This window comes from Parasteatoda tepidariorum, chromosome 3 (genome assembly GCF_982258835.1).
Source record: "Parasteatoda tepidariorum strain Cologne lab strain chromosome 3, Ptep-v5.0, whole genome shotgun sequence".
NCBI lineage: Eukaryota > Metazoa > Arthropoda > Arachnida > Araneae > Theridiidae > Parasteatoda > Parasteatoda tepidariorum.
Window position 1 is genome coordinate 10,880,959 of NC_141757.1, and position 11,633 is coordinate 10,892,591.

The window sequence follows — 11,633 nt, forward strand, 5'->3', positions numbered from 1 at the left end:
ATAAAGAATAAAGTAATGTAATAATAAATATAAATACTAAATTTTAGTTTATTAAATTAAACTCTGAAATTTAGTAATTATTATCATTTAACTCTCAATGTAACTGAATAGAGCTACTTTCTAATAGTTTTTTTTCTTTTCAAGACATAATTTGCATGGCAACAATCCAATTATTAAAACAGTAACAATTTTAATGGTTAGATTCACTGATTCGTAAATGTAAACAGCAATTTCACTGGTCACTTTGTTTAACATTTAAATGTTTTTTCTATGAATTATCCATTGTATGTCAATCTCAGTACTTAACTTTTATGTCATTTTCTGAATTTCTGCCAGTTTTGCCACAAATGTGGCAGAAAAGGGTTTCTGCCATGCCAGTTTCAACCGGTTTCTACCAGTAGTTTTAACCACCTGGGCAGAAACTTGCCAATCTTGAATGTAGCCATAAGCATTTTTTCTTGTTTGCTCCTTCTATCACAGTTTCCCATTCCTAAATAAAGACTATCCCTAAATTTTTTGTGTGCAAGACAAAGAGTAATAAAAAATAAAAGTTAACACATTTTTTTTCCTTCATATTGTTCAATCATTTTTAAATTTCTGTTTATTGGTCATTTATTTAAGTAATGTGTAGTAAAAGGGAGCAGTTTGGAAAAATTAGTTAAATTTGTTTGCGGTGCAGATATAGTGAACTGAAATTTCGGTTCCTTGCAGGTTCACTGTAGTGAGGTTTGACGGTATATGTGTTAAAACAAAATTACAGGAAAATGAGAATAAAAATGTGTGTGAATAGAAAGTACCCCCCCCCCCCCTGTGCCTCATCTTAGAGATTTTTTTTCCATATAATGTCACCAAAATGTATTTTTGTTTCCTAAATAAAATTTGAAGTTTTGTTCATCATTGAATACCTTTTCAAAGGTATAAATTTTGAAACCTTGATATTAATTACCTCTCAGAAATTCAGTATTTTGACAAATGTAAAAGCAAAGTATTTATTAACTTGTTCTATTTGGTGTGATAGGCATTACGAGAGGCTCATGCAAAGTTCCAAGCATCTTTGAGCTCTGCACAAGCCGATTTTGAAGTATTAGCAGCTCTGGATCAGCAGATAAAATCCTTCAATGTCGGGGGTAATCCTTATACTTGGTTCACTATGGAAGCATTAGAGGATACTTGGCGCAATCTTCAAAAGATCATACAAGTAGGTTTCACATTTAACTTTTTGCTAAATGTTTTTTTTTTCCTTTCAAATATTCTGTTTAATTTTTGATAACACGTGATATGTTCATTCAGGAAAGAGATGTAGAGCTTGTTAAAGAAGACCAAAGACAAGAAGAAAATGATAGATTAAGAATTGAGTTTGCAAAGCATGCCAATGCTTTTCACCAATGGCTCACAGACACAAGGTAAACAATTTTCATAATAACACTAATGAGAGATCTATCTGCACACTATCTATTTAATTAGTTAGAAATTTCATGAATCTCATAACGTTTTTAATAATTGCTTATTTTTGATTTTCGTTTTTTAAAAGCCCTTAAGGTGCTTTTCTCATTAGGTGTTTCGTAAAAGTAGTGAATTTTTCTATTTAACATTTTCACTATTTATTCAACTGCAATCTATTTCGGCATCCTGTTGATCCATAGCGTATGAGTTGAGAGCACCAATCATTTTAGATGTTTGATGAAATATTTGTGAGTCCGCATGTGCGTCTAGTCAGCTGAAGTCGGTGAGATTCTAGCACTCTCATGTGCAACTCTGCTGCATTTTGCAAGATATTCTCAGTTTCAGGCTTCGTTTTCCACCCTCTGATATCGTACCAAGAAATCTCTCTATCTCTTTATAGTGGCTAATATAATCAAGAAAAAGAGTTCTTTGTCAGAAACTAGTTATTTTATCATGATCATGTAAAGTCTTTGAAAATTATTTTGCATTTTGTTAATGTATATAGTGCTTAAAAAGTTTTTTTAGTTCTTAAAAAATAGTTTAGAGGTGCTTATTTATTGTTGATAGATTTGGCTATGTTTAAGCAAATAAAAGTTCTAAAAACAATGAATCTTATGCAGAACAAATCCATGCGGAAATGTGTGAATCACACCAAAATTTCTGCTCAAATCACATGACTTTTTATTTTCGTGATTCTTATGAGCCTGTCTTACTTATATTTTATTTATTATTAATTTGGTATTAATTTAATATTTTTTATTTTGCAGAATGTGGTTGCTTGATGGGTAAGTCAATTTTGTTTTGTGTTTTATTTTTTATAATTGTTACGATTTATCTTTGTAAACAACTGTGAATCTTATCTAATGTTAGTTTCGTGAAATAATTATATCTTTTTACCAAATTTATTTAATTAATTTAATTTTTTTTGTTGCCAGGATTTAAATTTTACAGACTCTTTTTGCTCATAATTTTGTTCTAAAATTAAATTTTCAAATTAATTGGATGTAAAATTTTATATCTAGTACAATTTTGTTTCCAATGCATACCTGCCTAGTCTTCTGTTTTTTTAACAAAGACTCCTGTATTTTGCAACTATCTCTTGTTTACCCGTATATTCTCCAATTTTCCGTATTTGTCAAAGAAGTTGTAAAAAAAATTTTTTTGGGTAATAAAATATCCGCTGATGGCAAAAATACTTCCTTTATTCCTCAACAGATAGTGCTATTGCCAGTACTGTAGTATGTTGAGTGTTAATAGTATGTAGTAAGTACCCCTTGCAGTGAGGCTATACTTGTCACGTATTTGTGGTTTTCCTCTCCATGTGTGTTAGTTCCATTAAAAAGTCCTCCACGAAGGTAAATTTCTTCCACTACTTGATTGATCCAGGAGTTCCATTGTCTTCTGGATTGGGTTCAAAATTACAAGGCTATGTATGTAGTTGAACATTAGTAGCTGTAAACCCAAAAATTGGGTCAACTGTTTAACAACGGTTATAAAGTAATTTAAGTAATTATAAGTAATGTTGAGAAATTTCTTCTGTAGATTAAGATTTATATGCATATTTTTTGCTAAATGCAAGTTATATTATTTCTAATTTGACTTTCTATTTTTTTTTTGTACATCATATATAGGGGTCTGTCCAGGCCGAATTTACTACCGTTTAGCGGTAGTTTCACAAAATACTTTTTCTTAAAATTTTATTTTTGTATCCCTTAAGAAACGATAAATCCATATTTTTGTGTTGATTTTTTAATATAATTTTTAATTTTTCACAAATTACGTCTAAATTTTCACAAAATAGGTACCTGTCAGAAAAACCTAGACAGACCCCTGATATATCAAAACTTTACCTCATAGCCTAAAAAATTTTGCTAGTAAAATCTCCATTTTATTTCTTCGTTGTTGGTAGGTATGCCGATGACATAAATGAGTAAAGATAAATTTTTAGAGCGGTTTACGAAATTTATGTTATGTATTTCTTTCAAATTTCATTTTAAATAGTAACATTAAATGATGTCTGAAAGGAAAGTCTAGAATTAAGCAAATTGTTTTTTAAAAATATTTTTCTGAATGTTCAAAATACTTTTTTAGGTCATCGATGCTTGAAGGAACTGGTTCTCTAGAAGCTCAGCTGGATGCAACTAAAGTATGCATATTTAATTGTGTCTGAGCATCAACAAAACATTTTGCTCATATTGTAAAAAGAATTTAGCGACAAAATTATTTGTATCTAAAATTTTGGAGAATTTATAGATAAATCATACCATCCATGTTAAGCTCTTTTCCTTAAAAACCAATTACTAACGAGGTGTTATCAAACCAAATAAATAAGATTAATTATAGTCATAAAAAGTTATAACCATGTAATTGTAACCATAAAAAATTATATTTCTTCTTGTAATTAAAACTTTACTATAGCATTATAAGTTCAGCTTTTCCTTTTTAAGTTTTTCCAGCATTGAAAACTAGCATAGCAAGTCCAATATAGCTCATACAAGAGCACAATAATTCTGTATATAATATGTACAAGGAATTTTTTTTCCAGATTTGAGTGGCAACCCTGCTTATACATTGAAGGGTTAACAATAGTGTGTAGCGGGACTTTTAAAAAAAAATTTTGATTTTCCATTATTTTCCCATATTTAAGTTGATTTTCCTTTTTAGCGCAAAGCAGCAGATGTGAGGGCTCGAAGAGCAGAGCTGAAACAGATAGAAGATTTAGGCGCTCTTTTAGGCGAACACCTTATTCTTGACAATCGTTACACAGAGCACAGTACTGTAGGCCTCGCTCAGCAATGGGATCAACTTGATCAGTTAGGAATGAGAATGCAGCACAATCTAGAACAACAAATACAAGCAAGGTATGTTTTTTAAACTGAATTTAACCAATATTTGGGATGTATTTTGCCTCTGCTTATCAATAACAAGTCCTAAAATTAATTCATAGAAAATGTCAGGAATGAAAAAAAAAATGCTTTTGTTTTTAAGAAACACGTTCACAAATTTTTCAGAAATGAATTACTCTCTTATTTTTTACTTGTAATATTAAAGTCCCACATTTAAATAAAAGTTAACTTTTGTCTATTTAATAAATTGCTACAATTATGTCAATTTTGTTATAGTTAAAATGATTTTGAATATTTAGTGTTGGGTGTGTTTGAAATGGCTTAGCTGCACGTGTATTTTGTGCGATTAAAAGAATAAATAATATTTCAAGCATTTGTTGTTTTTTCCCTTGTATCTGGAAGCATTGCTTGTCACCTTAAAAAAATGAAAGACAAAATTGCAAAAAGGTTTAGTTTTTTTCTTATAATCTTTAAAAATGGAGAATGAATAAAAACTAATTTAAATTATGTAAGAAATTAAGTCCAAAGCAGAAATTGAAGTTTGATTACCGATCTCTAGTAGCATCTTTAAACAAATTAAATTATTTGATCAAAAACTGGCCTCACAGTTTTGTAATGAATTTCCACATTAAATAAACTTTTTTCTGCAAACTCCAATCAAAATCTACATAAATATTCTGCATCCTGCATTTAACATAATATTTTGGAGTTACCTTTGTGCAATATCAGTGAAGATTGCACTAAACTGGTTGTAGACCCTTAAATTAGGTTTAATTTTTATTTAGGTTTTATTATAGATTTCTGTAAGAACTGATTCTTTTCATCTAAAACCAGTTAGCATCAATATTATGTGTTTAAGGCATAATCTTAATTTAGAATCATTTTAAAGCGTGCCGTTTTTAATGAATCTCAAGTCTCTTCCACAAGAAAGAAATTTGCTAACTCTGAAAATTTATGCAATTAAATATAAAGAATATATTCTGGTGCTTCTTACATCAATAATAATGAGGATGTCAAATTAGTAATCACTACACAAGCACTTAAAGTTCTCAGAAGAGCCTAAAAATATGCAATTTTTTGTTTTTAATATTTCTGAATTTTCTAAATATCAGAAGTAAAATTTTATTTTAATTTTAGAAACCAGAGTGGAGTTTCCGAAGATGCTTTGAAAGAATTTAGTATGATGTTTAAGTAAGTATTTTCTTTCTTTTTTTCTCTTCAACATTTAGATTTAATCTTCAATAAAAAAAATTTTAGCAACTTAAATTAAATCTGATGTTTAGTTCCAATTAGAGTTTATCACCATTTTCTACTTTCTTTATCTTGTTAGTATCCCTGAAAGAATTAAAAACATTTTGTGTAGAATTTAAAATACACCAATTAGTATTGCGAAATGATGTTTGTATGTGCCACATTCAAAAGTGAATTTCAAGTTTCTGATTAAGTTGTAAAATAAGTTTAAAATTTGCTATATTTTAAACTGACCTTTAAAATCATTCTATATATTTAAAATGAATATTTTTTTAGTTGTAAATGCTGTATTGCAGTGCACCACATGAGTTGAAACACACTTATAAAATCTTTCAATAAATTCTGAATTTATGGCAAGTTTTTGGCAAATAATTTTACTGAAAGTATAATTAATAAATTGAGTAGTTACCACTGAAGTGGAAAGAGACGCCTAGAATATTGAGAAGAAAAAAAACTAAAAATTTTAATAAATACTATTTTTGATCCTATATTTTTTACGATAAATTGTATTAAAAATAAAACAAGTATTTATCTTTGTATTCTGGGGGTTAACCGGAATTCCGGGTTTTTCGCATTATGCTTCCTGGTCTAAATATTATGAGCAAGGAATATGATTTTTCTGGGAATATCCCAGAATTCCATGTTTCTCAAGATCATGGTTTTTGGAATTTCGCTAATCAAAACTTATAAAGTTTTCAGATTTCCTCAATCTAAAATCCAAATTTTGAATCTTTCCCTAATTCGCGCTAGCAAGACAAAATTAAAAAGTTACATGTTAATATTCGTATTCATGTGGTGTAAAAATCTTACATCATAATTTGTATTCACACAATTTTAAAATAATATATTCCGTGCGATTTTAAAATCTAGTCTCTGGGTTCATATTCATGCGATATTAAAAAATCCAACATCGCAATTCTTGCAAGAACTAATATCAGTTACTATAAAGGTGTGATGTTCATCATTGGTGGGTAATATAATTATTCTTGTTAAAAAAAATTATGTTAAATACAAAACATGTATGGTATAGAAATTGATATCTTGATATTGAATTTTTGCACTTGAAATTTTCTGGCTTTTTTACTTTGTGTCACAATTATCCCTGTGTTATCCCACAGTTATTTTATCCTCACTAGTACATATTGTGGTATAGGACTTCTCAGAAATTGTATTCTTACGTTTGAGTAAAAACCGATTTGGAAATTCATAATTTTTTCTTTTCTAGACATTTTGATAAAGAAAAATCTGGTCGACTAAACCACTTCCAGTTTAAAAGTTGCCTTCGTGCTCTGGGTTATGACCTGCCAATGGTGGAAGAGGGACAACCAGACCCAGAATTCGAGGCCATCCTGAATGTAGTAGATCCTAACAGAGATGGCTATGTCTCCCTCCAAGAGTACATGGCCTTCATGATCTCCAGGGAAACTGAAAATGTCCGCTCTAGTGAAGAAGTTGAAAATGCCTTCAGAGCCATTACCTCAGGCGAGAGACCCTATGTCACTGCAGAAGAGTTATACGCAGTAAGTTGGATTCTTTATAAAATTAAGTTTATTAAAAGCAGCGACTAAATTCGAAAGCTAGCTTTAAAAACAGGGCATGTATTAAGTGTGTATTCTTTTATGAGAGATCAAATGGCAAGGTCATTTTTCTTATTGAATTTTGCTATAAATGGGAATATAGGGAATTTAAAAAATCATCTAAAATAACAGAGAATTTTAATTCTTTCTTTATGAACTGGTAAAATATAGTTCGTTCACAAGGAGTTGGCACTTGGCTCCGCCTTTATCACGTGGTATCCGACGATACTATTTCGATGCTTTTAGGAGAAGGATGTGAACAATCCTGAACGAAGTTGCTATTTGGCGATCGTATGACGAAAATATTTATTTTGCAATCTTTATGGGCATTTGATAACATAAAATATTCATAAATTTGATATTTCTCTCTTTTGAGTAAATAGTTTGTCCTTTTTGAGACATTTTGCTGCAATATATCTAAATAGCTAGAGTAACGAATGATATAATAGCAGATGATAAAGCGAGGTAAGTGACTGAGAAAGAATTCTCTGTTTGCGTTTGGCGTGCATTGAAGGGTTGTTTCAATTTCAAACACGAAGACGTTTCTCCTCTTACACCTGCGCTAAAATAAATACTTCTTCCTTCCGAGGAGGTGGAGAAAAGTTTGAACGAACTATACAGGGAATTTTGTTTCTTATTTTTGTCTTTTAAAAAATGGTGACCACTCGAAGCGTAATCTATGGGATATTTAAAGATATTTCAGCTATACTAAACTATTTCATTTACTATAGCATTATTTGTTTTAAGTATGTTGAACTGCTCCTTATTTTTTCAGTAATTAAATAAAATTAGCATTATATAGCTCTCTTAACAAGGGCACAGTAATTGCGTATTTCTTCATTTATTGTGCATACTGTGTGCAGGGAATTTTTTTTCTCGATTTGCATGGCAACCCTGTATTTGTTTTGTAAAATAAATAAATCACGGTGCTTGGCGTTTTTAAAGTGCTTATTTTCGTTTTTTAAAAGCCCTTAAAGGTGCTTTTTCCATTGGGTGTTTTTAAAAAGTGCTCTCGAAATGGAGATTTTTTTTACCATGTCTATTTTCGCTATGTATTATGCAAAAGCATGCTTTTCACATTGCCCTATTTAACGTTTTCACAATTTATTCAAACACAATCCATTTTTGCGTACCGTCGGTCGGTAACTTATAAAGCCAGCCCTAATCGTTTTACATGTTTGATGAAATACTTCCGAGTCCGTTTCGACTGAGCTGGGTTAATTTAGATTCTTGCTCTCTCATGTGCAACTCTGCTGCATTTTGCAAGATAGTCTGAATTTCAAGCTTCATTTTCCACCCTCTGATATTGAACCGGAAAATCTCTCGATAATTTTTTAGTAGCTAATATAATCTAAAAAAGAGTTATTTTTCAGAAACTAGTTACTTTATCATGATCATGTAAAGTCTTTGAAAATTATTTTGCATATTGTTATTGTATATAGTGCTTAAAAATATTTTTTGAGTGCTTAAAAGGTGCTTGTTTTTTGTCGAAAGATTTGGCTATGCACCCTGTAAATTGATGGTTTTTTTTTCCTTTTCAGAATCTTACAAAAGAAATGGCCGATTATTGTGTCTCACGAATGAAGCCTTATGAAGACAAAAATGGGCGAGCTATTCCTGGGGCTTATGATTACATAGACTTTACTCACACACTTTTCCAAAATTAAAGAAGCTGCTATTTATTGTCATTTGGTTTCTTCTATCTTCCCTTCATCAGCTGCTTAACTCTTTCCTTGAGATTAGTTGGTTGCTATGTAGATATACATTTAAAAAAAAAATATTTCATGTCCGGTGTTTTCTTTATGTTTTAATGCACTTTTATATACATTTTTAATTATAAAAATCTTGAGACATTTTTTATACAATTTAATTTACTAGTTATAATAGAGGTTTTAATCAAATTAATGAATATTATGCTTTTATAGTAGTTTATTTTTCTGAATTGTGTTGCAAGCCAAGTAAAAATTAAATTATTTTTCTTGGATTAAGTCAGATTGCTAAAAAGATGATCTCACTATTTTTCATTTTATCTGAAATGAGTTACGTTGAATTATAGAGATTTAACAATTACTTGCACAATATAGATTGTTTTCCTAATAAAACTTAGGTTGTGAATATTTATTAAGCTTATGTTCACGAAAATAATTGCTTTTATTGTATCAAGCTTCTAAATAAAATTTTGTTTTGATATAAAGCTATTTTTTTCCTCCTTTCACTCTCTTGTGTGTTTTTAGATTTAATTCAGATTTTCCGCATAATTTTTGCTAACACCTTAGTATTCCAGTACCCCTTTTTACCTTTTCTATCTTTTATTTATTTATTTTTTTCAATATAAAGAGCTATTTTTGCTTATTTTTTTGTATGAATTTTGTAACCTTAAATGGATAATATTAATATGATTGAATATATTGCAGCTTATTTTGTTGTTCAGCTTATAGAATATTATTTTAATGTTACTTTTGAAAAATGTCTTTGTTGCTACAGAAAACCATTACTGCAGGTTACACCTACTTATAAAATTTTATTGATTCATGAATTGAAATGAATATTTGTTTTGTGTGGGAAGTTTTAATAAATATTTAATATTTATATAATCTGCAAAATAGTGTTTCTTTAAAAATAAATAATAACAATTTTAGCAATATAAAATGCAAACTTTTTTTTATGATTATTTGATGAAGTCTTGGCAAAATGAAATATAAGATAAAAACTTAATAAAATATAAGAATTGCTTATTTATAAGTGATAAATTGTTATTTTTTAAATATGTGACTAGTTTTATTTTTGCAATATTTTTTTTTCTGCATTTGAAAAATAATTTTTCATCTCATCAATAGAATTGTTAAGTTAGAACTAAAATAAAAAAAAAAGCTTTGGCTGCACAATATTAAATATAACAAAATAAGTTTCTTACAATAATAAACTGAGCTAAAATATACTCTTTTGGAAAAATACTGCCCGCAGTTATTTTTGTACACTTGTAAAAATTTTTTAAGGCAACCTAAAACTCTTTAAATTGTTGTAAAGCATTATTTTTTCCTTGTGTGAGAATAGAAAAAAAAAGTTACATTTAAAAAAATATTTAGTATTAATGTGTGTTATTCTTGTTCACTCTTATCAAGGTGTCAAAACTCTAGTCAAGGTTTTCAAAAAGTGCTTAAAAGTTCTTATTTTGGTTTTTTAAAAGCCCTTGAAGGTGCTTTTTTTCATGGGTTTTTGTAAAAAGTGCTTACTTTTCCCTTTTTGAAAATGAGATTTTTTTTTTTTTCATTTTTGCAGTGTTGGGTTTTTGCTGCTTATTATGCAAAAGTGTGGTTTTCACATTGTTCTATTCAACATTTTCACAATTCATTCAACCACAATCCATTTCGTCTGTCCGTAATGTATGATAGTGCCAATCGTGTTTTAATGAAATACTGGGGAGTGACTACTGAGCTGGTTTCGGTGAGATTCTTGCATTCTTTTGTGCAACTCTGCTTGCAAGATATTCTCAATTTCAGGCTTCATTTTCCATCCTCTCACATCGAACTAAAAAAATCTCTCGATCTTTTTTTATTATGGCTAATGTAATCCAGAAAAGAGTTCTTTGTCAGAAACTAGTTATTTTATCATGATCATGTTAAGTCTTTGAAAATTATTTTGCATTTTGTTAATGTATATGGTGCTTAAAAATATTTTCAGTGCTTGAAAAGTACTTAAAATGTGCTTATTTTTTGTTGATAGATTTGGCAACACATGGAGATTCTCACACTGACTGCCAGAAAATTTAATAATTTAGTTATACTTATTTATAATTATGTTACTTTAAACTACAAATTATTAGCCTGACTAACATCAAAAAATATTATTGTATTTATTTTCAGTTACGACCACTTTTTGTTTTAAATTAATTTTAAAAGATTTCTTTTGTGCTAAGTGTTAAGTTTTTCTGTTGTAAAATGTTTTTTTTTTTTTTTTTTTTTTTTTTTTTTTTTTTTTGCGAAGTTATCTAAGACCCTTTTTCTTTGATTGAACTGACATATGGACTTGAGAGAACTGTTAGAGCAGACATGATGCATGCTCTAAAAACTGATATCAAAACATTCATCAATATTTAGATTAAAATTTCTCACTCACTATTGAAAAAATTTCAGTAAACAAATTGATCCTTAAGCAGTCTAATTATTAAAATTATAATTGGTTTAATTCCAAGCTAATAAAAACTTAAAAATAAAAGTTTGAGATACAAACTTAAAAACCAAAAAACTTATCTTCTGTGAGCTTTTTATTTTGAGCATGGCTCAAAATATGTGGTTAATAAAATGAACATAGCTGTTTAGGTAAATAAACACACCTCAAAATGCACATATAAAGAAATGGACAAAGCTCAATACGTGCATTTAAGAAAATGGGCAAAACTCAATGCATATTTAGGTAAATAGACACAGCTCATAATGCGTATTTAAGGAAATGGACGCCTTAAAATGCACATTTAAGGAAAATGGAGAAGTCTCAAGATGCGTAGAATAAATAAATT

General features: G+C 29.1%; 1 protein-coding gene across 2 annotated transcripts in view; it reads left to right on the plus strand.

Annotated features, from left to right (window-relative positions):
* alpha-Spec (alpha spectrin) overlaps positions 1–9,311 on the plus strand; it is a 70,338-nt gene extending 61,027 nt beyond the window's left edge. For both annotated transcript variants that reach the window (XM_087158771.1, XM_087158772.1), the window contains 8 exons: positions 1,019–1,198; positions 1,291–1,403; positions 2,211–2,228; positions 3,535–3,589; positions 4,108–4,304; positions 5,427–5,480; positions 6,766–7,060; positions 8,659–9,311. In XM_087158771.1, coding sequence (XP_087014897.1) covers positions 1,019–1,198; positions 1,291–1,403; positions 2,211–2,228; positions 3,535–3,589; positions 4,108–4,304; positions 5,427–5,480; positions 6,766–7,060; positions 8,659–8,784 — 1,038 coding nt within the window. In that variant the 3' untranslated portion in view covers positions 8,785–9,311. The remainder of the gene's footprint in view (positions 1–1,018; positions 1,199–1,290; positions 1,404–2,210; positions 2,229–3,534; positions 3,590–4,107; positions 4,305–5,426; positions 5,481–6,765; positions 7,061–8,658) is intronic.
* The last annotated feature ends 2,322 nt before the right edge of the window (positions 9,312–11,633 follow it).